At 47.2% G+C, this 27,917-nt stretch overlaps 2 protein-coding genes across 8 annotated transcripts in view; one reads left to right on the plus strand and one right to left on the minus strand.

Annotated features, from left to right (window-relative positions):
• The window catches only part of LOC147463336 (uncharacterized), a 134,645-nt gene that overhangs the window by 75,375 nt on the left and 31,353 nt on the right, over window positions 1-27,917 (minus strand). For all 7 annotated transcript variants that reach the window (XR_015185060.1, XR_015185059.1, XM_086488174.1 and 4 more), the window contains exons 2-6: window positions 25,719-25,993; window positions 25,272-25,403; window positions 24,760-25,068; window positions 24,541-24,672; window positions 24,356-24,446 (exon numbers count right to left, since the gene is read on the minus strand). Coding sequence is in view for 5 of the 7 variants with exons in the window: in XM_086488174.1 (XP_086344300.1) it covers window positions 24,356-24,446; window positions 24,541-24,672; window positions 24,760-25,068; window positions 25,272-25,403; window positions 25,719-25,856 (802 nt within the window). In the remaining 2 variants the exon portion in view is untranslated. The remainder of the gene's footprint in view (window positions 1-24,355; window positions 24,447-24,540; window positions 24,673-24,759; window positions 25,069-25,271; window positions 25,404-25,718; window positions 25,994-27,917) is intronic.
• Window positions 1,098-3,752, plus strand: LOC147463337 (uncharacterized). The gene is made up of 2 exons (XM_086483052.1): window positions 1,098-1,216; window positions 3,239-3,752. Exons 1-2 carry the CDS (start codon window positions 1,098-1,100, stop codon window positions 3,750-3,752), a joined length of 633 nt encoding a protein of 210 aa, XP_086339178.1.

Raw genomic sequence — 27,917 nt, forward strand, 5'->3', positions numbered from 1 at the left:
CTACAAGGGGACGCAACATGTTGCTATGGGCAGATGACATTATGGTTTCAGTCACACGCCTTCAGCATGGATAGACTGACGACCACTAGACTAATACGTCAGGATTTGATTCAACTAGATACCAGAAGCACATGGATACAATCGGAACAAGAGTTGGGCACGAAGATGGCTTTCTATAGAGAGCATTTCCTCCAAGTAACAGAGGATGGATATGTGATCAGACCGGCCTATATGGACACTCATTTATCCTATGGGATACGATGTGCTATTGGTCAGATGCGAACATCATCGCATCAGCTAGAGATTGAGACTAGCAGATTTAGAAGAGTACCAGCAGAAGCCAGGATATGCCAGTTATGTCATATAGAGCCAGAGACAGAGTTACATCACATTTGTCATTGTCCGGTAAACTACAAGATACAAGACCGCTTCCACTGTCTATTCAAAGAGGGCTTTGGACCGTTGGCTAGAGTCATGAGATATCAGGATCAGAGATGCCTCGGGTTGTTTTTGCTAGAGCTGCGTAGACACAGGGAAAGTCTCTTGAGGAGACTAGGTAGTGGGAGACATTCACAGAGCGAGATCACTGACTTCTTTAGAGCAAGGACTCAGCAGCTGGATGAGCATGCTTCGCAGCAGACTTCAAAGCCCACTTCTACCAGAGGTATATTAGTGGACAGAGCCATTGAGCTCGGGAGAGCTAGACGCCCACGTCTATGGGGGCGACCACGACATTGACAGAGGCTCCACCAGAGAATCAAGACTATTCTAGCACGACATGGGAGATGCCCAGTACGATTACTTATAGAGGAGGACATTGACGAAGCTCTTCAGCGATCGATGCAATACTTTCTCGGACAACGCCTGATGCCGGGCATCCTCGGGCATGGATGATGATGATGATGATGATTTTCACACTGATGATTTGAGGCTTTTAGTTTTAGTCTTTCACTTTAGTTCATTTTATTTTTGTACCCAAACATTGGATTAGATCCACAAGGATTGTATTAGTTTGGTCTCATAGGTCATTTTGGCCTTTTGAAGGCATTTAATATAGCATTTCATTTCTCTCTCTCTCTGTGGAGTTAGGCACAAAGATGGCTTTCTATAGAGAGCAACTTCTCCAACTCACACGGGATGGGTTTGTGATTCGACCCAACTACATGGATACACATCTATCTCATGGATTATGGTGTGCCATTGGTCAGATACAGACATCTTCACACCAGCTTGATATTTGGACTAGTAGACTCAAAGGGATACCAGCAACTAGCAGGATATCCCACCTATGCCATACAGAGCCAGAGACATAACAAAGGAGAGGAGCTTCACAACAAAGTATTCGAGCCATACTATCTCGACATCCAGAGTACATGTGAGGATCTATTAGTATTCGAGCCATACTATCTCGACATCCAGAGTACAGGTGAGAATCTATTCATCACCCATTATATCGCGAGCACCCATTGCATCAGTGGTCACACATACCCCACACAATTCCAGCTAGTAGCACTTCTAGATTCATTTTCGTATTTGTTTTGTTTTGTACCAGACATGGTATCGGATTCACCAGTGTGTAACGGATTGGTCTCATAGGTCATTTTGGCCTTTTGAAGACATTAATAACATTTCATCTCTCTCTCTCTCTCTCTCTCTCTCTCTCTCTCTCTCTCTCTCTCTCTCTCTCTCTCTCTCTCCCAGCTACATGGATACACATGTCTCATGGTTTGCGGTGTGTCACCAGCGTGTGACTACTATCTATCCTTTTTGTTGATTTCTTTCTTATTATCTATTTACTTTCACTTTTTGGAAACACCCCTCGGGAAATCTAACTGCCCTGCATTGCATAGCTAGTGTGGAGCTGTCCAGAGGGAGTCCAGGCCTGAGGGCAAAAGAGCACTAAGGTTGGACAAGGACTATGGTTAGCCAAGTGGGGTCATTGACTAGCCAAAGTGGAATCCTTTGCTACAGAGGCTACATTTCAGTTCTGGATGTGGCCGCAGTGTACAAAGAGGGTCGGATGACCTAGACAGATACAATGGCAGCATCTCCTAAAATTTAGGGAACTGCTATTTTGGGACCTGAAAATGTGTTGGCGTCATTACCTCCGGAATGACAAGGGGAACATTTTCTTAGTCTGCCGTGAAGTCAACTGGGCAACCTGTTGGGAGATTTTTAGGCGGCAACCCCGAAACGGGAAAATGCTTGTAAATGTGTCAAGTGGCACATTCTGGTGCAGTTTCTAATGCAAGAGAGAGTTGGCGCTGAATTTGAAGAGAGGAGGGGCTGTTTTGCAGAAATTGTCACAGGTTAAGAGCTATGGAGTGCTTGCTTTCCCTCCTATGTACAGTGCGGTGCCAGGAGTGATGCCCTGCACGCTACGCACTGCCCTCTCTCTCCCCTTTGGCAGTATGTTATGCCCCACTATTGGGCTCTTCATTTGACCAATGTACAGTTGTGTGGGTTCATGCGGGATTGCCGAGGCAAGAGCCTCTTGTACAGGTACTGGATTAGCTAGCGGCTAATCCCCCCGCAGGTACAGGTGAATTCGGAGAGGTTTCACGCCAGAAATCTCGTCCGATTCAAAGGGCAAGTAGCCCTACAGGTGCGGGAGCTCGAGGACTTGCTACGGATGCGACCGGCACGCGAAACGGAGCCCAAAACAGTGAATTACGGCCTGCTGTGTATTTTTGCAGGTTTAGGGTTTTGGCCCTAAACGGACCCTAATACCCCCAGGAGGTTCTGGGACGCAAGGGGACCGCAGTACAGGCGATCTGGCGCATTTTCAGGGCTGAAAACAGAGAATTCAGCGTGCTGTAGATTCTCGCCAGGTTTTGCAAAGTGCCCGTATGCGTCGGGAAAGTCTTTTAATGCGTGGGAATACTGACTGTGAAGGGTTCTAGTACAGTTATGCTGCCGAAATCAGGCCAGAACAGTCAAAATTCAGCCAAGGTTGTGCGGTGCAGCTGGGAAAGAACCACAGCATTTATTTCCCTCTTTTAAACAATAAAGAAATACCGAAAGGGACGCCTAAGTTAGGGGCCAATCTGGTGTCGGTCTTCTCATACAGGTGCATTCTAGCATCTGTATCCCATTCCCCTCTTTTGTGTCACTATAGCGCAGGTATAATAGACGACTAATAATGGGTGAAATCTAAATCAAGGTTTGAAGTAAAGTCTACCGCCCTTTTTGGATTGAACAGGCCGGTTTCACGGTGTGCCATTGGTTAGATATGCACATCCTCACATCAGCTGGAGATTGAGACTGGTACATTCAGAGGGATACCAGCAGACAACAGGATATGCCGCTTATGCCAGCTAGAGCCAAAGACAGAGCTAGATTACATATGTCATTGCACAATGTACTATGAGATTCGGGGCCGTTTCCACTGCTTATTCAGAGAGGGTTTCGGTCCTTTCTCTAGGGTCATGAGTTATGAGGATCAGAGATGTCTTGGGCTATATCTACTTGAGTTACACAGATATAGAGACACTTTACTAGGGAGATCTAGAGAGAGACACTCCCAGAGACGGATTACATATTTCTTTTCACTAGATATGGGACAGCCAGAGGAGCAGCCATCACCGCACAGCTCGGCCCACACACATTCGACCACTACCGGCACTCTCATCGACCGAGCATTGGAGCTACGGAGATCCAGACGGCCACGATTGAGTTCAGCACAGCTCCATTGGGAAAGGTGTCACAAACTGCTGACATGTCAAGAAGCCATTCAAGATTCAGAGGGTTAGGACTCCCTAGCCCTAACCCTAGACAGCTTGTAGATCTTGGCCAAGAGGCCTAAACCCTAGCAGACGCAGAAGAAGAAGAAGTCCTCACCAACTTAGAGATCCTCGTCGAGTGGCCCAATTATTAAAATGGGTTAGGAGTAAAATCCTAACCCCCAACAACTTATGGGACCCTATCCTATGGGGCCTAAACACACACCCACTAAAGACATTGCATACAAATTGATGATGTGGCAGGCTACTGTACGGACACCCGCGTTTGCGCTGACATGCTGACGTGGCAGATGTACAGATATCCGCAATTTTTGCTTGCAGCCTTGGGTGCTAGCTTTTGAGACTAGATGCTTTTAGACTTGAAGATTTTTAGGAAAACTGCTTTTGGATGGCCGAGGGCCATTAAAAATGTACAAGGGCTCGCTCTCTTGCATGCTACCTCAGGAGACGCAGAGCAAAGCCACAGGTGTTGTACCTCGTTGAAGGAATGTAAAGAAATACCGAAAGGGGTGCCACAGTTTGGGGCCACTGCACTTTGAGAGTGAAACTACGCCACTTTGTGTCTCGTGTGAAGTCTCTTTTTCAATTCAGTTGTTTTGAAGTGCCTGAAAGTCTGTTTGAGTGTGTTCTTTTCAGTTGGCACGTGATGCCTGTCCCATTACAGCGGTATCAAAGCTTCAGGCGTGTGCTTTTTTGAAAGCATACCGGTCCTTCAAGAGAAAACAGAGCAAGATGGCGCTTCCAGAAATTTTTTTCCCTTTTCTCGAGAGAAAACCGGACCTACATGAACCTACATATGGAAGCTATGGAGCTAGATGAAGAACAAATGACAAGAGAAGGAGATGATGAAGGAGAAGGAGTTCGTTTTTGCCCTAAAAAGCTCGAAAAATATATTTTTTGACGTTTTTCTGTGTTGCAGAGGTCTCTAAAAATTTCTTCCATGTTTGAGAATTTGGATATGCAACAGAAGACAAAGTTGATCCCCTCGACGATCCCTACACATTGATGCGAGCGGATTTTGATTCCTACAATTTTGAAAAATTAGGGTTTTCAGCAACAAATTAGGGTTTCTGCAGCATGGGTCAAAATTATATTTTGGATCTTTTTGGCAAAGAACGGGTAATATTGGAAGCAATTGGGAGCATGAAGTTGAAGATCCACTCTTTTGCAACGAGGAGAACCATTTGCTTGAGAATTTGTTTGAAATGGATTTTATTTGTTTTGGTGCCGATTTGAGATTGCTTGATTCTAATTTTGATACTTGCTTCAATGTTTTTGGGAACACTTTTGGCTACTCATGGCTCGGGCTTTCCTGGGGAGGAGTATTCAAAGTGGAAATTGTGATTGCAAAGTTGGGTGTTACTCATGGCTCGGGCTTTTTCGGGAGGAGTACTGAAGAGAAAATTTGATGCTTGATAATGTCTGGATATCTCATGGCTCGGGCTTTCTCGAGAGGAGTATTCAAACGTGGAAAAGTAGTGCTTTACTCATGGTCCGGACCTTTATGGTTATTTGTGGAGGGAGTAATCAATGATTGAAAAAGTGGTGTTTATACTCATGGTCTAGACCTTGTTGGTTATTTGCAGGAGGAGTATTGAAAAGAAAATTGGCTACAGCCTAAGAAGTATCTACTCTTGGAACCTCCAAGCAATGTAGGTTGCACTCTACGGAGCGTTTGGTTGTAAAAGGCCTCTATCTCTCGTGGCCCAAACCTGGCTTTTAGACTTGAAGCTTTTCATGTAAACTGAAAAGGCCTCTATCTCTCGTGGCCCAAACATGGCTTTTAGACTTGAAGCTTTTCATGTAAACTGCTTTTGGATGGCCAAGGGCCTTTAAATATGTACAAGGGCTCACTCTCTGGCATGCTACCCGTGGGAGACGCAAAGCAGAGCCGCACATGTTGTACCTCATTGAAGGAATATACAGAAATACCGAAAGGGGCGCCATAGTTTGAGGGCCAGTGCAGTCTGGGAGAGGAACTACGCCACTGCGTGTCTTATGTGAAGTCTCTTTTTTAGTTCAGTTTCTTTGAGCTACCTAAAAGTCTATCTCACTATGTTCTTTTCAGTTGGCACGTGGTGCCCGTCCCATTACGAGAGGTCTACACACACACTTAGTATATCTTCACGAGGGAGACTGTCTCTGTGTACACAGATGAGACAGACAGACAGCTATGCACTCAGGAGCCAAGATAGCCATTAGATGAGCTCACTCATATACTAACAGAGACGCTCCATGATGCAGCATCAGAGGCATATCCCCACAGTCAAACCTACACGGAGATGATCTGGGAGCATACCCCAGAACAGACGGTATAATGAGTGTAGAGAAACGAGGATCAAATTACGGAGAGAGGTGCTCATGGGTATTACCACACATAGACAATCACAGAGTATCTTTTGTCGCTAGTGCAACGAAAGAAGAGGGGTGTGCTTTGTGTCATATCTTCAGGGATTTCCTTTTGCAAACATTCCTTGTATATTGCCCTCAGGCCTTTTTTCGAAGGTAAAATGAAGGGTACCACTCCCCGTCACACATACTTGACATAGCCAAAGCATAAAACCGCTACAACTTAGCTTCAATCTCCTCCATGATGAAAAGCCGGGGAGGTCTCACGCGAGGCGGGGGGGGGGGGGGGGGGGGGGGGGGGGGGGGGGAGAGAGAGAGAGAGAGAGAGAGAGAGAGAGAGAGAGGATTTTGAGTATTCAGTAGGCTTCGCATCTCTAGCAAATGTCCCGGTTTCTGAGATCTTGCGTTCTCAGTTCTTTGCGGTTGGCCCATGGACATCTCTAGATGTTTTTTTGAGGAGTGGGCCCATACGTATAGACATGTTTTTCTTGCAGCTGTCAGGAGCACGTCACGTTTTCCTTGGTCGAGAGAGAGCTCCCATGATTAGATTTAGAATGCAGGTTTTACATGACGACTCCTTTTGGACGAGGGAGGCTGTCTGTGATATCATACAGGGGCAGGCAATGGTTGAGGCTAATTATTTGATGGATGTCAAACAACTTGCAGATTTGTTTGAGAGAGGCCTTAGGGAAGTTGGTTTGGTCAGAGAGATGTGTACCTTGGTACCTTCCCTTGGCTTTTGAGGTGGACAGAGAGTGGGTTCCTCCTGCCTCTCTTACACTTTGGTTGTGCCATAGATCCACATCCTTTCTTGGGGTACATCACTACGAAATGTTAGAGTCGATGCGGATGATTTTGGAGGCACGGACTAGGGATTTCATGGTCCCTTGGCTTTTGTGAGCTCCTACAAGAGGTTTTTATAGCGGATGCTTTTTATCAATCAGATACACAACACTGAACTTTGTGGTTTTTGCTACATCGCCCAAGGTGGATAGAGCTTTGGTAGATTTGTGTAGACTTGATCACTATCCAGATAGCTACATTTCACCACCTGATTAGAGTATCTTTATAATCGGTTTGTTCTTGGATTTTTCCCCATGATCTCATTGTACATCTCTCAGGATTTTTTCAATATTTCTTGTATATGGACCGATGGTCGATTTTTATGTAATGCAAAGGATCAAAGCCCCACTTTTATTGCAAAATAAAGAGAGAGAAATGAAATGATATATTAACGTCTTCTAAAGGCCAAAATGACCTATAAGACCAAAAGTTTACAATGTTTGGTGAATGTGCTACAATGTTTGTGAAAGCTGAAAAACACCTAAACATCTAACTAAAATGGGGGTGGGGTGTGTGTGTGTGTGTGTGTGGGGGGGGGGGCAATATGACACAAACTATTGACGTGTCAAGCCACTGAAGAACGGACCCAGCTTGCAAATCCCGGCCAAGGGGCCTAAACCCTAAAAAGGAGCAACAAAAGAATTAAAAAGTTCCACCAACTTTTGGGACCCCGTTCGATGGGGCCCAAAGGACCCAAAGGCATTAAAATTAAAGCAGGACCAGCACCCACACACATGCTAACTTGCGCAGAAGCTGATAACATGGCAGCTGTACGGACACCCCGCAAAACGTGTTGGCTGCTGACATGGCAACTTGTACGGATTTTCGTGATTTACGTTGGCTGATTTTCAACGCGAGCTTTTGAGCCAGTTGCTTTTGAGTTTCAAGCTTTTCATGTAAACTGCTTTTCAAGGCCAAGGGCCTTTAAATAAGTGCAGAGGGCTCAGCCTCTAGCACGCTTCAGTGAGAGGTGCACAACGCGAGTACCGGCATTGTACCGAGTTCAAGTAATATAAAGAAATACCGAAAGGGACGCCAGGTTTTGGGGCCAATACTCTTTGGGGTGGGATTCCGCCACTCCGTGTCGCGTCTACTCTCTCTCTTTCAATTTCAGTTGTTATTGAAGTGCTAAAAGTCTGTTTAGTCTGTTCTTTTCTATTGGCACATGGTGCCCGTCTTTGACAGTGGTATTAGAGCATCAGGCGTGTGCTTTTCTGAAAGCATACCGGTCCTACAAAAGAGCAGTTAGAGCAAACCGACGCTTCCAAAGTCTATTGGAATCTTATTTGAAGTATCTTCGGGTCCCGACCCTGGACGTATCAGCCTCTCCCACCCTTACTTCATCGCGCATCGAGTGCGCTCCCGTCTTCATCGCTCATGTCTTACAGGGCATAAGCCATAAAGATCGCTTACAAGAGAAGGATCCAAGATTTGTTTCGAGCCGCTGTTTTTCTTAGATGCAATTCCATGCAGTGGTGAAAGTCTATAGCTACTGAGTTGCACACTCCAAGGACTTGGCAAGCTTTCAAGAAAATTCTTGCCCGAAGTTATATGGTTTCTGACATCTTCCTTCATAGTGCAGCTTCTAGCAGAGTGAAGTATCCTAAAATGCTTGCCATGGAGACCCTAGCATATTATAACTTGAAATTTCTCGACATCTCTCAGTAGGTGTCTCTTCTCGAGCTTATAACCTTGGAGGTCCAATGTGATTGCTATGTCTTAGGACTACCATAGCCACTAGAGGAACATCGTCTGTCCAAGAGTTGATGGACCATGTTGTGGTCAGCTACGACCTTATGGAAGGAATCTTTTTGGTGCAAGTTTCAGGATAGAAAGTTAGTCGAATTTTCGAGCTTGGCTGATGTCGAGATTACTTTTTTAAGTTTTAGTTATGTTTGAGAACTTGTTTGGTGATCCTATTTGGAATTTGTTTGAAATGGATGGTATCTGTTTTGAGCCTGTCTTGGTGCTGTTTTGAGCTGTTTGACTCTGGTTTTAATACTGTTTAACTCTGGTTTTAATACTGGTTTCAATGATTGGTAATTTTACTTCCGGGTGGAGTAGTGACAAATGATGTTTGAGAATGCTTGCTCATTCATACTCATGGCCCGGACCCTTGTGGTTATTTGTGTGCAGACTATTGAATGTTTGAAAAGTGTTGTTTTTACTCATGGCCCGGACCCTTATGGTTATTTACGGAGGGAATATTGTTGTTGTTACTCATGGCCCGGACCTGGATGGTTATTTACGGGGGGAATATTAAAAAGTCTGAGCAATCGTTACTCTCAGCACCTCCAAGCAACGCACTGGGGGGGCGTTTGGTTGTAAAAGGCCTCTATATCTCATGGCCCAAACCTTTTTAGGTTATTTGCGAGAGGAGTCATGAGAGAGTCGTTGAACAGCTCATGGCCCGAACCTAGATGGTTATTTGCAGGGGGAGTGTTCATCGGTGACTTAATGTTTCTATGTCTTGTGACATGCATATGTGAGCATTTGTGTTGCATTGTGATGTGCCAACTACTAAATTCGATGAGATTACCTGGGTATGTAATTTTAGTGCATCAAGACACCCATGGAAGATCAGTGCGGTTTGGGTGTGATGGCTAATTTTACTACGCCGGAATATCAAGAGTTCTGATATGGACGAAAGAGTAAGCCAACTCCTTAACAACAACAAAAAAAAAAAAAGCAAACTGATTGTCCCTCGGAATGACCCTCGAAATTTTTTGAGCTAACTTGAGTTGTTTTGCAGATATGTTGTAATCGTGAACGATTACTTTCTTTCAAGAACGGGGGATGTCACAAACTGCTGACGTGTCAAGCCACTGAAGAATGGAGCCAGCTTGCAAATCTCGGCCGAGGGGCCTAAACCCTAAAAAGAAGCAACAGAAGAATTAAAAAGTTCCACCAACTTTTGGGACCCCGTTCGATGGGGCCCACCCAAAGGACATAAAGGCAATAAAAATAAAGCAAGACCAGCACACACACACACACACACACACATGCTAACTTGTGCAGAAGTTGATGACGTGGCAACTGTACGAACAACCCGCAAAACGTATTGGCTACTGACGTGGCAACTTGTACGAATTTTCGTGATTTACGCTGGCTGATTTTCAGCGCCAGCTTTTGAGCCAGTTGCTTTTGAGTTTCAAGCTTTTCATGTAAACTGCGTTTCAAGGCCAAGGGCCTTTAGATAAGTGCAGAGGGCTCAGTCTCTGGCACGCTTCAGTGAGAAGAAGCAGAGCGCGAGTACAGGCATTGTACTGAGTTCAAGTAATATAAAGAAATACCGAAAGGGGCACCAAGGTTTGGGGCCAATACTCTCTCGGGTGGAATTCCGCCACTCCGTGTTGCGTGTGCTCTCTCTCTTTCAGTTTCAGTTGTTATTGAAGTGCTAAAAGTCTGTTCAGTCTATTCTTTTCTATTGGCACCTGGTGCCCGTCTTGTGACACAATAGGGGGGTGAGGGGAGAGAGTAGCCTATGGCATGAAAGAGAGGGATACATAAGGGCCTCTCTGGCAGTAGAGGTAGGCATCATATACATCAGTATCCATAGATATCTCTCATCGGACAATGGCAGATAACATCAGTCTCCTCCATAGTGAGCACTCCGGCGAGACGGCTCCCTTGTCGTGCTAGTATGGTGTTGATCCTTTGTCGTAGTCTTTGTCGATGTTGAGAGGGTCCCCTCATCCAGGGGCAGCGGGACTGTCCCAACTCTATCACCCAATCAAGCAATGTACTTCTGGTGCTGCTATACTGTGGGGCATGTTGGTCTGACTCCTCAATCTGTGGTCGAGAGAAATCTCTAATCTGCCACTGTAGTTGTGTCTCCCTCTCTGAGCCCCTCCTGAAGAGATCCTCTCTATGTCTACGTAGCTCCAATAAGTATATTCGGAGGCATCTCTGATCCTCGTATCTCATGACCCTAGAAAGCGGTCCAAAACCCCCTCTGAATAGATAGTGGAAGCGGCCTCGTATCTCATAATATACTGGGCAATAATATAATAACTTTGTATCAGGCTCCGTCTGGCGGCACAACTAACTGGTCCTGGTCTCGGCTGGTACTCCTCTAAATCTACCTGTCTTGATCTTTAGTTGTGTGAGGATGTGTGTATCTGACCAATAGCACATCGTATCCCGTGAGATAGATGAGTATCCATGCATCCAGCTTGGTAGTCTGTCCATACTAAAACCATGCAGTCAAAACCAAGATGTCGTCTGCGCATCCCAGCATGATCTATCTCCCTGTGATGAAAGTTGTGGTGAGGACTCCAGAGCTAAGCGAGCATATCTGTCTCTAGGGAGAGCCCAACGGAGGGGCAGTGAGCTCCCCCATGATAATCTCATGTGGTACTGAGGCCTTGGCCATAATCATCCGAGATATCACAGAAACCAAGGGCCTCTCCATACATTTCTATCCATCAGTACTGCCAACTCTGCTATGATGATCCATTGATGGTCCCCATATCTCCACTCTGTATAGCATGGCAAAAGTGACCAAAGTGTCAACGAGCCAAATTTTTGTTCGAGGTTCTTGGAACTAAACCTGCAAACACATCCGCTGATGTCTCCCTAATGTTGCATAAGCTCTGGTCAATCGTCTTTGCTACTCTCCTCCAGGAGAATACTGGGCCACTAAAGACCACCCCGAGATAGGCATATGCATTTGTATACTCCTCAGCCTCTCAACCATATGCAAAGGTGGGAGATGACCTCCTGACCCATTGTGTTGCGGTGTTAAACACCATTACCTTGGTTACCAAGGTTCACAGACAATCCAATATCCTGTGCAAACACATGCAATGCATCCAAATGACGTTGCATCCCCTCTGGAGAATCTGAAATCAGCACAATATCATCAACATATAACAAGAGTGGAATCCATGTCCGTGCTAGCTGAGCACCTCTGTCCCCCTCTCGCTCTACATAGTCTGAAAACTCATCCACATAAATCCCAAAAGAGTCGGAGATGCTGCTGCTCACGCTCATGCTCCTCCCTCGCCATCGCTAAACCCCCCCGCCCAGCAGCTCGCGCTGCCTCCTTCCCTTCGCCTTCGCTGTCCCCTACCCTCACGCTCTCGCCTTCTGTCCCAGCCAGCCCGGCCCGCTCCCACACAGCTTGCCCGCCTGCGCTCGCGCTACCCGTGCCCACCTGCACTCGCGCTGTCCCCGGCCACCCTGCATTCCTCCCATTTCCCCCCTCCCCCCTTTTTCTTCTGTTGCTCGCTGGTTTGCTCACCTGAGCCTGGCTTTGGTGTTGTTTCCCAATGGCAGCGGCTCAGCCAATTCAGCCTCTTCTTCGACGCTCTTGTTTGCCTTCGCCCTCGTCTGTCTTCACAGCAGCAGACACTGATGGAGGATTCTGCTCCGCCACAGAGGGACTCCACTGAAACCCCCTCGCTCGACCCCGCAGAACCCACCATCCGACTTGCTCTTTCGCCGACAGAGCAAGCGAGTTTAGAGGCAGAGGTGGCGCACCTCCAGGCCACCTCTATTATTTGCAAGATTCTCGGCACCAGACCCAGCAGAGGGGAAGTGCGCGATCTCCTTTAGGCCCGCCTTCTCACAAAGGTGGGCAAGATTCTTGATGTTCAGCTTCTCGGACGTGGCTACTACCAGATAGAGTTTGAGACTCCCGAGATGGCGTCCAAGGTCATTGCGATGAGCCCCCTGGCCATCCGTGCAGTTCGAGCACATTTTCGATAGTGGTGCCACGGTTTCAACCCAGCTACCGACGTTCTTGTCGAGAAGGCAGACCTGCCCGTCTCAGTCTACTTCCTCGACCTGAGGAGGGAGTACCTTCCTCTCCTTTCCAGGATAGGCTCAGCGATTGGGACTATCCTAGAGACACCTCGCATGGCAGCCTCCGTAGCTGCCAAGGCAATCGGCATCCCCACAGTATGTGTTCTGGTTCGGGACACCCACACTCTTCCGAAGGTCATCCTACTACCTCGGGTGAGCGGTGGTTGGTTCCGACGACAGAGCGTGGAGTATTCAGGCCTCCCGAACCAGTGTTCCATTTGTCGACAGATGGGCCAACACAGGCCCAGCCTTAGTCTTCAAGGGCTGGCCAGCAATAGCGGACAGAGTCACAGAGTACGGAGGCAGAGCCACCCTCCAAGCCTACGGCTCCAACGGAGGAGGGTTGGCAGCAGGTTCGTAGTCGACATCGACAGAGGCCACCGCGCCAGCCCGGCACTCAAAGTGGTCCCCAGGCTCCTGCCTAGCAGCAGTGGGTTCCCACAGGGAACCGATTCGACCCTCTTCAACAGAACGAGGTCCCTGCTCCAGCCTCACCTTCGATAGCCCCTCCTCTCCGCGAGTTCCCCTCTTCTGCCCCTCCCCCTCTACCTCCTCCATCTCGCCCTCCTTCCTTTGCTGCTCCCCCACGCCCCCCCCCCCCCCCCCCCCCCCTCTCCCTCGAGCCCCCCTACTGCCACATCTCCTCTCGCTCCATCCCTGCAGCCGTCCCGGGGGGCGGGACCTCCCTCACTGCTAGGCAATCTCTAGGTAGTGCTTTTGCCACGAGTCGCTTAACGAGAGAGGAACAGCCTTTCTTGCGACCCCCTCTTCTGGTGCAGACGTCCCCCTTAGCAGCAGTTCCTTGTGGTCTGACGAGTTTCGACATTCGACGTCATTTGCCTTTACTTTACACGGTTTCTCAGCGACCCCTCACCAAACCTTGAGGCAGCTTGCTTCAGAGTTCATGCACTATTCTTGCAGCTAGGGGGATAGAGGTCTTGGACTCAGCGGTTGGCTTCTCTTTTCCCCTATGCGGCAGGGACCAGCTTGAGTGGACTCTAGACTCAATGCTAGAGTGGCTGCAGGTACAGGCCCTAGAGTTCTCTCATCACATGGGAGAACCAGGGGTTACAGACTTGGTTTAGACTCTGTGGCCATTGGCCAAGTTTTTTGTGACACCTCCAGACTCAGCAGGATGTAGACACATTGTGGTTCACTTCTTTGCTGACATGCAGAGCCCGCCATGTTGTGTACACATACATGAGGACTCCTGGACAAAGGAGGTTGCTTTGCGCAGGGCTCGTTCTACTTGGGCTTGGGCTAGACATTCTTTGCAATCACGCCTATATCGGGTATGCTCGGATGCGGATTACTCCCCATCCAAGCCTGCCTCGAAGCTAGCACGGTTAGCTGCTACTGCAACATCAGTTCTCTCTCGCATGAGGATCGTCTCATGGAACGTGCAATGATTAGGTGGGCCCTAGTTTTAGCATCAGAGAGACCGACTACGTCAGGAGCTTCAGCGATGCCTTGTGGGAGGAGAGATTGACCTTCTTATGCTACAAGAGCATCATCTATGTAAGAGCCGCATTAGACGTTGTGGTCAGCTTTTGCGTGGACGATATGAGACTTTTTGGTCAGCTGCATTTGGACCTGGTGGCATCCACGGAGGGGTATGTATGACTATTGCGGACTCTTGGCAGCAGGTCATTGTGGACAGAGGTATTATTGTGCCTGGCATGGCTCAGTGGATTACTATGCACGTTCAGGGGTGCCTCTTGGGTTTCTTGAACATCTATGCACCCAATGTGACAAGTGCACGTGCATAATTTTGGTGTCACATTGTAGAGTCTCTGCAGTAGGCAGAGCAATGGTGCATTGGGGGTGACTTGAACATGTTGGAGGACCCATCTGACATGATTGGAGGTAGCCACACTACAGTGCATGGAGTTGAGTTGGCAATTTGACTTGGGAGAGGTTACGTATGACTCTGCGGGTTTCAGATGTGTGGCAACATTCTAGCTTTGTGAGGCCCCCAGACAACCTGGCCTTCTCTCGCTCAGACCGCAAAGTGGGAGGAGTGAATCTGTCTCGGATAGATCGCTTCTACACTAGTGACCATTTTTGTGATTTGCGTGGGGCAGTTTGCATTCTGGCCGGAACTTCTTTTTCGGACCATGCACTAGTGATTCTCACAGTGACAGATAGACAGAGAAGGGGGAGCACGATGCTATGCATCCCAGAGAGGGTCTTGCTGGACTCTACGCTTAGAGAGCAAGTGGTGGCTCTCTGGACAAAGGGCTTAGACATGCAGGATTTCCTGCTGATAGAGTGGCCTCTGGACTAGCTCAGCTTAGCCGGTTGTTTCTCCAAGAGGCTACGGCCCACCTCGCTGCAGCGAGAGAGGAGGAGCGGCGTCTCGAACGAGGCGTTGCTTCCTTGCAGAGGATGCAGGAGGAGCATCGAGACAGTCCCTGGTTGGAGGAGCAGTTGCAGCAGGCTCGCCAAGAGCTTGCCAGCACAGAGGAGAGGTGCCATGAGTTTTCTTTTCATCATCAGGCATCACAGTGGACCCAGGTGGGTGACAGAGTGACGGGGGCTTTCTTTGAGACAGTGGGGCCCCGACATCCGCATGCCAGGGTCAGCCAGTTGAGGAGGCCTGACGGGTCAGTTGCTTCAAAGCCGGAGGACATGCGTGCAATTGCTACTGACTTTTACCGTGACCTACTGTCTGCAGAGCCTCAGGCAGAGCGTCAAGATGCATGCAGAGAGCAGGTGTGGGCACAGATGCCTTGTCTTGTGACTGAGGAGATGCGCCAGAGGCTTGAGCTGCCTCTTCAGCTAGAGGAGCTACATGCAGCCCTTAGAGCACTTCCCCGTGGTAGCTGTCCAGGTGAGGATGGTTTGACTCCCAGCTTTTTTTTTTAGTACCGGGACTTGCTTCGCTCAGATCTCTGCAATGCTTTTCAGTACATCCTGCATACAGGAGAGATGCCTGACAGCATGAGTGAGGGCCTGATTTACCTCATTCCCAAGTAGGGTGGCTCCTTGGATGAGTTTCGACAATGGCGGCCCATCACCATCCTCAACTAGTCCTACAAAATTCTTGACAAGGCTCTCACTTTGAGGATATAGCCACTTCTGGAGAGCGTTATACATCGGACACAGACAGGTTTTGTCAAGGAGCGTAGTATCCTTGACAACATCTTTACTTTTTGAAAGATTTCTGCCCTCGCGCCTCTCCGTGGTGAGGATCTGGTGATACTCCTTCTCGATTTTGAGAAGGCCTACGATAGAGTTGACTAGGACTTTTTGGAGGGCACTCTTCGCAGGATGGGCTTCTCAGATGCTTGGATCAGAGGTGTGTCAGCTCTTTCCAGACGGGCACACAATCACATACTTTTGTCAAGAGGTAGAGGTGATCGTTTCATGCTCACACGTTCGGTCAGACAGGGCTGCCCCCTTCCTCTTTCTATTCTATGCTGAGGCGATGAGCAGGTTTTTGGTTTCACAGCAAGTTGGTCTACACGGCTTAGCACTCCCTATTCGGGGAGATGAGTTATTGGATGTTGAGTTTGCAAATGACTCAGCCTTGTACTTGGATGGCCAAGAGGCCAACCTTCACAGATGTGAGCAGGCTCTTGAGACCTTTTGTTGTGTATCAGGCGCACTAATCAACTGAAGAAAGACAGTGGCTTGGTAGTGCTCGTACGCCCGATTGGCTGCCTGGTGAGGGTTTCAGATGGATTCCCCCAAGGACTGCAGTTCGATACTTGCGTTGTTAGGTTGGCTTGGACTTGTCTCCTGAGCAGCAGATTGCTCCTCTCCTCCTGTCCATCAGGAGGAAGTTGTTACATTGGAGCTCCGCGCGACTTTCTCCAGAGGGCAGAGTTGTAGTGGCCAACTAGGTGTTGTTGGCTACTATGTGGTACATCACTTCTTGTTGGATCTTTTTGAGTTCCTGCATCAACCAGGTAGAGAGGCTGATCAGGAACTTCCTTTGGTCAGGGCGTGATACTCGGATAGCCAGGGCCAAAGTGGCATGGCAAGTCATCATTCTTCCTTGTTCTCAGGGAGGGTTGGGGATCATAGACCCAGCACAGCAGCGCAGAGCCCTTCTAGGGAAGTTTGTCGTCAGAGGACTTCTTCAGCAGGAGACTGGAGGACCGCTTCACTGTGAGTCTGCTCCGCTCCTAGGAGCAGCTGCGGAGAGACCTAGAGCAGCGTCAGCCTACTTGCACGGAGGAGCGCCTAAGGCAGCCCCTTGTTTGGAACCCCATGGTTAGCACTCAGAAAGGCCACTTAGTTGGTAGTAGGTCTCATGTTTCCTGGGGTCCCATGGCAGAGGGTCCAGCACGCACTTTAGGTGACTAGCTACAGTTCTCAGGCTTGTCAGAGGAGCTTCAAGGCATCAAGCTATAGGGCATGAGAGGGGTGCAGGTGCAGAGCATGTGTCAGGACTTCACAGAGGCAGTACCAGCTGAGTGGCTCACATCTCTCGAGTCAGTAGCACTCAGATGGATGGGGGCCTTCACTCGACTAGAGGTTCTCATCGCAGTTCGGGCTTGCTCAGAGACTATACCCTCCCTGTTTTTTGAGCTACACGGTGAGGGACGCTTACACCGAGTTTCAATAGAGGCCCCACAGGTGGCCAGCAGCTCTTGAGTCTGGCCACTGGAGGCTGTGGGCTTGGGAGAGCTATGCACTGGCACGAGTGCTGTGGGATCCTTGAGAGTGGTTTTGGAAGGACCCTTTCTCCTCATTAGACCATCCAGGTGTCCCTTTCTTTCAGTACACTATTCGACTGGGACATCACATACTCGTAGCACGGAGAGAGGCTCGTCCTGCTGCAGCACTTCATTGGCAGGAGGAGGGTCTCACATCTGAGTTCTTGACAGCATTTTGGGAGAGGTTATGGGACTCTAGACAGCCGAGGCCAGTCACTTTGTTCCAGTGGCTGGTTGCACATCGACCTACAACAGTTGGGAGTTGGCTAGTACATAGTGGTCTCTCAGCAGCATGCGCAGCTTCTGACCATCTTGTGGAGAGTCAGCGCCACTGTCTTTGGGACTGTCCTTTGGCACAGCAGGTTTGGCTTCGTGTTCTTCGGCTGATTCCAGCTCTTTCCACAGCATGGCAGTACACTTGGGGGGGCAGCTGCTTGGTCCACTCTCACGGGCCCGGCACTTCAGTTTGAGCTATCCTCCATCAGCAAGATGATAGTGATGCAGGGGGTCGACCTACACTCCAGCCTGCTACAAAAGCTTACTCCACAGGAGTGGTACAGTGAGAGAGAGGAGTGATGGGAGCTTATCTGAGGCCTGACACTCTAGTTCATCTGGCAGGCCCGCTGCTTCCGCATCTTTGAGGCTCGCCCCGTACCACCAGCAAAGACAATTCGGGATCTTTGGCTAGAGCTGATCCATACTCTCAGATGACAGTTCGAGAGACTCCAGGGCAGCTCCGACCGCATGCGGGAGCGTAGAGAGGCTTTCCTTCAACTCTGACGCCCTAGGCCTTTCTTCACCATGGTCCACGGTGTGCTCAGATGGCACTACCATCCACCTGTGTGGCTTTTTCCTCCTTCCATCTCTTGATTTAGCCTGATTGTACATATGCTGTTTTTTCATTGGGAGAGTCTCCTCCTCAGGATCGTTGTAGCCCTCTCTTGTAGAGGTGGTTGTAGCCCTATGGGCAGTTTCATTAACTAATAGAAGGATCTTTTTCCGGGAATGGAAAAAAAGAGTCGGAGATAGGAGACATCCCTGCTTCACACCAATAGTGGAGTGAACCATGTCAGACGTACCTGCCCCACAACTGTCTTGAATAAAGCAAAGATCCCCTGTCATAAACTACTGACATGTCAAAGCCTAAAGAATGGAGCCAACTTGCAGATGTCAGCCGAGGGGCCTAAACCCTAAGAAGAACAAGTAACAGAAGAAGAAGTCCTACCAACTTATGGGGACCTCGTTCGATGGGGCCCCAAGTGACATAAAGGATTAAAATAAAGCAGAACCCGCACACACAAAAATTGATGACGTGGCAAATTTTCGAAAATCACGATGGTTGATGACGTGGCAGGCTGTACGGATTTCCGTGATTTACGCTAGTAGCTTTTGGCATTGCTTTTTGGACCAAAAGCTTTTGAGTTTTGAAGGCTTTTCACTGTAACTGCTTTTCAGGCCAAGGGCCTTTAAATATGAGGTTAGGGCTCATTCTCTGGCATGCTTCCTAGAGAAGGTGCGGTGTCTGGAGTACCGGCTTGTACTATGTTGATGCAATATAAAGAAATACCGAAAGGGGCACCAAGGTTTGGGGCCAATACTCTCTGGGGTGGAATTCCGCCACTCCGTGTCGCGTGTCGTCTCTCTCTTTCAGTTCAGTTGTTATTGAAGTGCTAAAAGTTTGTTCACTCTGTTCTTTTCTATTGGCACGTGGTGCCTGTCTGGTGACATCCCCCAAATCAGCTATGTGGGCACACCCATGTCCTGTAGTCTGCATATGAGTTTGGCTCTCCGCACTGTGTCAAAAGCTTTGCGGAAATCCACAAAGCTACAACAAATCCTCCTGCCATGCGATCTACCCTCCTCAATAATAGCTCCGAGTGTCAAAATATGGTCAAGAGTGGAGAAACAGCTCGTAAACCCTGCCTGCCTTAATGCTTGTATGCCACTATGGAGGCTTTTTCCTTTTCTGCCTCAAATGTAAGCTTCCCTTTCATCATCAAATAATCAACTGCTATATGATCCATAAGCTCATGAATAGTAAAACTTACTTGAAAAAGCAAAACTCTTGAAGAGGTGAAGGCAGCCCAATGGTGTATCTCTCAAACTAATTCTCCAAAGACAAATTCTTGAGAAAAGACAAAGGTAGGTAGGTGTCCCAAAAATTGTGATTTGTAATCTTCCATGGTATTAGTAGAAACCATCTTCAAATTTTCTCAATTTGATATCAGTTGCACTTCAGAGGTCAGGTAAGGTAGTTATGAAAAAATACCATTTTAAACCCTTGCCAAGTCTTCAAAGCATAGGGTATTGTTGATAAGGCACTCCACCATTGCATAGCATTATCTTTCAAAAATATTGTTGCTTGGTTCTCTTGGACTCTTCAGTATAATTCCCTAGAGAAAAAACATTGACAAGATGGTTGAGGAATGTAGAGGTTGCTTCTGATCCTTGACGCCATAAAAGATAAAGAACTTAACCTTGGACCCTCCATCCTTCAAGTTCTTTGGTTGAGAGATGAAGGGGGATAGGGATATTATGGGATTTGTCCATAGTATCCCTGCCAAGGTGGATAATAAATAATGGTTCTTGGCTGGTGGCAGCGGGTCCAAAGGTAAAGGTGGTGCACGTGTGGTCCATGTTACCAGACGTTAGAAACTCCCTCAAGTGGAATAGAGGAAGAATCCCCTGAGTTCTGAGTGGAAGCTCTGGAACTGCTGAGAGCATTCATGGGGGAACTGTTTTGAATAACTAGAGGATGGACATGATTCGAGAATTGTTGCAGTTCTGCAGTTTGCTTGTTGGAAAGGTAGTCTACTGAGATCTCGTACAGCTGTAACCGGCCTACATCATGTGCTAGGCAGTAGACTCACTGCAATCCTAGCGTCCGTACAATTGCCCGGATTTTCTCGAGCAAATCGTGTTGTAATTCACAGGTTTCGTATATTGTACGCCATATGGCTTCTGCATCAGCAGACCGGTCCCCCATATGGTCCTCTATGTGTGTGGCTTGTGAGTAATCTTGGAGCGTGAGCAGATTGCAACACAAGGGGTTGAAAATATGCATAGGTTAATGAAAATGCGGGGTCTTCACTTGGCTAAGAAAAGGGAGAGCCGTACAATGGGTAAAGTCAGACAATGTTATTGAAGGTCTTTCAGCACTCAAAAAGAAAGAAATGGTTGGACTTGTGCAGGTGTTAATTAGAGTGGGGGTCTTCCACCTGGCTGAGAAAAGGGAGAGCCAGAAGAGGGAGTCCTATTTCATATCATAGAGGCAGATGTACTCAAGGAAAGATTAACCAAAGTTGGCCCTTTTGTTGACCTGGGAGAGCCTATGTGCATTGAGGTCAAAGGCAAATAGGCAAAGGTGGCGCATTTCAATATGACAGAGAACATTGCGGTCATGAAGAAGATGGTTACTTGAGGGCACCTTGTTGGAATTAGGGTTGCAAGAAAACACGGACATCTTGGAGAAGACAAAGGAAGCTCAAGGCACACAATAGAGAGTGTATTACTTAGTGTGCAATGGAAAGATCGATAGCCCTAGAGTGATGAGCGTACATACAATGCACGGGGGAAAAAACCTCCTAAAGAGGGAAAAAATGCCCCGGCGGTCATAGTGTGTTCACACACATCACTACCACATCATGTATATGGTAACAAATCCTCCCTGGAGTGATGCGGTGAACAAGAAATGGCACATGAGTAAAGGGAAGTGCCATGCCCTGAGGACATGATCAGTCCACAAAGGGGAGTAAGCCCAAAGCTTTGCGGAAAGCTTCGAGTTTCTCACGAGACAATGCCTTTGTGAAAAGATCTGCAAGGTTGTCCTGTGTTGGCACATAAGCCAAGCTGATCTCTCCTGCTGAGAGCCTCTCCCTAACATAGTGGTAATGCACCTCAATGTGCTTTGTGCGAGCATGAAAAACTGGGTTCCTCGCAACTGCCAATGCGCTCTGACTGTCAGTGTAGATAGTGTTGGCAGTGTCCTGTCCAACACCCAAATCAATCATAAGACGTCTGAGCCATACACACTCAACCGTAGCTGTGAAGACTACCCTGTACTCAGCCTCACAACTAGAAGTGGTCACAGTAGGTTGCTTCTTGCTCAACCATGATATACATGAACTGCCAAGCATGAAACAAAAAACACTTGTGGACACTTGCGTGTCAAAACAACCAGCCCAATCTGAGTCCGAAAAAGCATGTAAAGTCTGGCGGCAATGATCCCCCCTTGGGATAAAACAAGCCAAGATGTAAAGTGCCACTCAAGTAGCCGAAAATCCTCTTGGCAGCCTGCCAATGCTTAGACCCTGGGCTATGCATAAATCTGCACCTCTGAGACTGCAAACTGAATATCTGGCCTCGTGTTGCATACATAAATGAGACAACCAACAGCAGTTTGGTAAAGAGTGACATCAGCAGGATCACCAGCATCATGTAGACTTAACTTCAAACCTGTTTCCATGGGAGTGGCAATAGGTTTGCAATCCTCAAGTCCAAAACTTACATAGCAATGTCTCTACGTAACTTTTATGACACAAGGCAATACCGCCATCACACTGCTTAAACTGTATGTCCAAGTAATGATGCAACAGCCCCAAATCTTTCATCTTGTGCACAATGCATCAAACTTGACAACTTCAGGATTTCCTTAGGTCATAAGTCTCCAAGTACTAGCAAAAGTCTGGTAAGAATCTGGTAAGGCATCAAGAACAGTCTGCACAAGAAAACTGTCTGAAATGACTTCACCTGCAGAAATAAGTTGCTCATTGATATCCTTGACACCACCAAGGAAAATGTCCATATCATCTTCCTCATGCATAATCTTCGACTCCAGCTCTTTATGCAGCAGTGCAATTTTTGGCTCGTTGCAGCTTGCATAAAGACCATCCATAATATCCCAAGCCTGTTTTGCAGATTTCGCTGAACGAATGTGAGGAGTAATGGTGCGCTTCACAGACAACGCAATCAATGCATGAGCCTGTGCATCCTTTACATCCCAACGAGCTTGTTCTGTCGTAGGAAAAACAACTCTTATAGCAGCAATCTCGTTGCTTCTGCTGTTGCTTCTACTGCTCTGCTGCTTTCTCCACTGCTACTGCCTCCATTTGAGTAGCACCGAGAAGGAGGGTGTCCCTTCCTACCACATTTGTTGCAAGGTTTCGATGATAAACAGTCCTTTGCTATTTGACCTTCTTTGCCACTTAATTTGCGAAGCACCTCTTCACCTTTAAAAATGAAGTCACTCTTCACAAATATTTTCTTTGATGATGAAACATTCCCCACATCATCATCTTCATTTGTCATATCGTTGTCTTCTTTTCTTTTATCTTCATTGGTCCAAAATTTCAAGGTTGCTCCCTTGCAACAAGACCTGCAACATCCTCAACATTGCCTACATCCTCAGAACCAGGACGTACATCAATGCCTTGCACAATATTCCAAACGCCCTTTGACACAAGAACATGTTGCATCATGTAAGCCCACATAGGGTAATTGTCCCCATCCAATCTGTTCTCAACAACAAACATCTTGAACACATCTGTGTTGTTATCAGCATTGTAAATGTTGCACCTGATGTGAAAACTTCCCGAAAAGAGGATAAACGAAGCGGGAAGGAACAACACGTGCTATATAGCACAAACCGTAGAAGACTGTAAGGGACCGGTTATCCAGAAAACGGCACTGACAAAATTTCTGCACAAAACGACGAAATAGCCTGTGCAGCACTGCCTGTAGTGGAAACGGTGGCCGAAATGAGTCCGAATCAGAAATCTGAGCAGACTAAGCTCTACGAGCTTACCCAAATGTTTTGTCCACCTGCGAATGCTCGCCAAAACTCACTGAAATCGGAGAAACTGAGCAAGCGTGTGCTGGAGCTGCTGGCAACTAAGCCCAAGAGGACGCAACCTGCTCTGATACCAAATGTTGGAAGGGTTGCAGGAAATCACACACAGCTTGGAGAAGACAAAAGAAGCTCAAGGCACAAAATAGAGAGTGTATTACGTAGTGTGCAATGGAAAGATTGATAGCCCTAGAGTGATGGGCGTATATACAATGCATGGGGGAAAAAACCTCCTAAAGAGGCCACGGCGGTCCTAGTGTGTTCACACACATCACTACCACATGTATATGGTAACACGCCTCACTGTGGATCTCAATGATTGCACCCATTTGAGTGAAAAAGCAAAGGAACAAAGTAAGAGAAGACAGAAAAAATTGGAAGTGGGCAGTTTATGGAGGAGGGTATCATCAAGCCATAACTGAAATAGTCTACTTTGATCCATGTGTGAAATCATGCATCAAATGACTCCTTTGTATGGAAATTGTGACACCCTTCTGTAAAATTATAGCTCAATATAATGCTAAATTCTTCAGCTATTTTAGTTTGTTTCTCTTTTGGTGCCAACTTTGGCACTCCCAGAGTGGAACAAATGAATCGATGTATATGATTTGTCCTATAGGTCGATCTCAGCCTCCAAAAGACGTAAATAGAATCTTCTTTCTTTACTTTGTTCTTTCTCTCTTGTTGTAGATGCTTCCATATTGTGCATCTAGAAACAAACATAAACTACTACTATTTCACTCTGTAGATGATGATAAATAAAGTACAACTAAATCAAATATCCATATATATCCGTATGTGTATACATATACAACATATCTAGGTATGTGCCCGTATATGGTTATCTATACAAGAAATGTGTATCCATGCATGTGAAATGGCATGTTGTATGTCCTCTTAGATGTTGATATACCTTTCTTCCCATCTTTGCATATGTTTGAAAGGCCAGGCATGATATTTTATTGTGATTGCATGCTACTTCTTTCTCTTAATTCTATTTTACAAAAATTTTGAAAGAGCCACATGACAGTGGTTTCTCAAGTTACTGATTCATGTAAAAACTAATTTACAAAAACTTTGCAGTAAGGAGGGTTTCATACCAGTTGCGGTCCTTGAAAGCGAGGGAGAAAAGAGATGAAGAGGAGGATGCGTTTTAAAGTAAGCCGCAACTTTTGCTCTTATCTCCTTAGCCTGTTTTAGATAATAATATAATGAGTCTAGAATAAAATGGCACAATGGATGAAAATAGTAAGGTCCCTACAAATAATTAAACGCAAATCTTTACGTTTGGCATCAACATGTGTCCAGGATCCAATCCAGGCTCCAATCTTTGAGCCATATCCAAGGTTGGCTGAAACAATCGCAACTGCGGGTGTTTCTTCCCATAATTAGGAACCTTCCGCCTTACACCTTTGCTCTGATTTTACAAGTCAAGTTTAGAACATGACTCAGAGCTAGAAAAGGTTCCAAATCATGTGCCACCTGTTAAAAAATATAAAAATACCTTGGGAGGAGATGGTTTCAAAGTCCTGAAAGGAGGAGCCCACATCAGAGGGGGTGGGTTTCCTGGTCCACGACAGGATCTCCATCCAGGTTCATGATGTACTACAGCTGGCACATGCCGCCGACCACCTTTCATATGCCATTCTGTGCAGCATTCCGAAAGTTTAAAAACACGGACTGCTGGCTTCCATTGAGGAAAGACTTCATCTTTTTTGGTCTGAACTGCCTTTACAGAGGATCTCCACTCTGCAGCACTGCATGACCCACTCCCAGGATTGATGTAGCGAATTGATGATCTCCACTGGTTTTGCTGTTTTCAAAGGGCGTTTAAAAATAAAATTCGGTGCCTCTGAACAAGCAATTTCTGCCCAAATACATGGCAACTGAAGAAAGATGTGAAATGCACATGACACTTTTTGAGCTGCTCAAGGCATTGCATGCATTGGATGGGCGTGGAGTAGTCGACTGCAATTTTGGCACACATGGTAAACAGCAAAAGGCTGTAAGACATACATCTTCTGATGCAACAGGTGCTACAGCACTTCCAAAATGTGAATCACCCCCTCCTTCAACTCTTGTTCTCGATGATCGCCAATCCCTATAATATCCATACCCTGGATCAATGTATCTGCTTGAAGACTTCCACTGCCAACAGAAAAGTAGACAAAAAGATATCAAATGCCAATTAGAGCCTTGACCGTAGAATCTCCTCAATGCAAGCAAAAGTGGCATAAGGAGAGGGGAAAAACCACACAAAGTAACTGCTATTGGGAGGAACACGAGTGAAGCAGTATCAGCAAATAATGCAGTTAAGAAAGAAAAACAAGTATTCCCCAGTCACAATTGAAAGTTCAAAAGAGTGCACTAAGCAGAACGAAAACATCAGGAAAGAGTAAAACAAAGCACCCAAGCTTTACCATGCCTTTCCAGATCATAAGTAAATCCATACATTTTACGTACCAAATACTCAGGGCTTCCAGGCTGAGAAGTCGAGCTACTCCTACTTTGAGAAGCCTTAGGGAGACCTAGACTTGTCTGAGGCCTGGATTGACCACCTTTCACGTACCATTCGCTGGTCTCCTCATTTGCCTCACCCATAATAGTCTACCCACAAGACTATCATGGGCCAAAACATTGCCCTGGATGTTTATTTTTCTGAGGGTTTTCCATGAGGCCATTACATCGCACTAGAACAGCCCTCCATGCAGCCTGTCAGTTGTAGATTGTTGTGAAACCTAACAAATGACATACATCTTAGCGAGAGATCTTCATAAAACCTTCCATAATGCAGTAAACTCCCTCATAGCAGAAAAGGAAACAGCTTCAATATACCATTTCATTTCATTTCACTCTCTCTCTCTCTCTCTCTCTCTCTCTCTCTCTCTCTCTCTCTCTCTCTGTGGATGGCTGGACTGAAGACCAGCAGCAGCGCGAGCACGCTGATGTGACTTCTCAGTTATTCATTGCCAAGGAGGACTCTCTCTCTCTCTCTCTCTCTCTCTCTCTCTCTCTCTCTCTCTGTGGATGGCGGGACTGAAGACCAGCAGCAGCGCGAGCACGCTGATGTGACTTCTCAGTTATTCATTGCCAAGGAGGATATGTCAGTTATGCCATGCAGAGCCAGAGACAGAGTTTCACTACATATGTCGCTGCACAGTCTACTATGAGATACGGGGACGCTTTCATTGTCTATTCAGAGATGGTTTTGACTCGTTAGACAGAGTCATGAGATATCAGGATCAAAGATGTCTCGGATTATTCCTACTTGAGATTCAGAGACATAGAGACGCTCTATTGAATGGGCAAAGACAGAGACAGTCCCAGAGACGCATCTCAGATTTCTTCAGTCTGAGTACCACAGAGTCAGAGAGGACACCACCACCAGAGAGCTCGGTTCCCACCCATACACACATCAGCGGTACTCTCATTGATCGAGCTATTGAGTTAGGGAGATCGAGACGACCGCGACTGAGGAGGGGGGCCACGCAGCACCAGCGGAGATTGCGGCAGAGGATCCACAGGATTCTAGCACGACACCCAGAATGTCGATCGGGATAGGCTTCATGCTACTGCTATATTGTATCATGGTGACACTTATCCCCACTTTGTACCTTTATGGCATGATACCATTGCTCAGCCTACCAGCCACCCATAGGAGTCGGTAGCACTCCTATCATTTCTTTGTTTGTAGTTTTCTTGTTTGTACCCAGACTTGGTACTAGACTCATCATTGTAATCAGTTGGTCTCATAGGTCATTTTGGCCTCTTGTAGACGTTAATATATCATTTCATTTCATTTCATTTCTCTCTCTCTCTCTCTCTCTCTCTCTCTCTCTCTCTCTCTCTCTCTCTCTCTGTGGATGGCGGGACTGAAGATCAACAGCAGCGCGAGCACGCTGATGTGACTGCACAGGGCAAGAGGCTCGCGAACAAGCTGGCAGGGGTAGTGCAGGAGGTTTCTCCACGTGCAGGTCTCTCTCTCTCTCTCTCTGAGGGCAGCGCGAGGGAAACTCTCTCTCTCATTTCATTTTGGGGAGGCAGGTGCACACGGCAGCAAGGCAGCAAGTGCAGGTGCGTGCGAGAGGGCTTGGGAGGCAGCAGCAGGGGCGCGACAGTAAACTGAAGCTGCAAGCTCACGCAAGAGGCGAAGGCAGGGCAGCAGCGGGTGGGAGCAAGGCCAAGGCTGCGCTGCAGGTGCAAGAAGGGCATCGTCAGCTACTCGACATGGCAGTTTCTCCTCGTTGTTCCTGAGTTTCAGCAGTGAGGACATCAAAAAAATTAAGAAATTTAAAATTCAGAGCAGAAAATTCAGAAATTCGCAGAAACTGAAGGGGGGGGAATTTGTATGCGAAATATGCTTGATGCGAGAGAAAATGTATGCATTAGTGTGGAAAGTTGTGGAAACAGGTGTGTGTTTAGTGTGGCCGTCTTGTGATGGAGATCATGAGCGCAAACCTAGCACTTCCCGAGAGCTCTAGCCCCTCCCCCTTGAGTGGTTTGCATGCAATGGCATCACCAGCAATGAAGAAATCAATTTTTATGGCTACCAACAAGAGGCTAGCAAACATGGAAAAGAAGATGAAGGCGTACAAGACAGAGATGGAAGAGTGGAAGATGGAGAAGGTGGTCTTTCTTCAGTGGAAAATCAATGAGGCCGAG

This window comes from Adiantum capillus-veneris, chromosome 2, assembly GCF_014529385.1.
Source record: "Adiantum capillus-veneris isolate H3 chromosome 2, ASM1452938v2, whole genome shotgun sequence".
NCBI lineage: Eukaryota > Viridiplantae > Streptophyta > Polypodiopsida > Polypodiales > Pteridaceae > Adiantum > Adiantum capillus-veneris.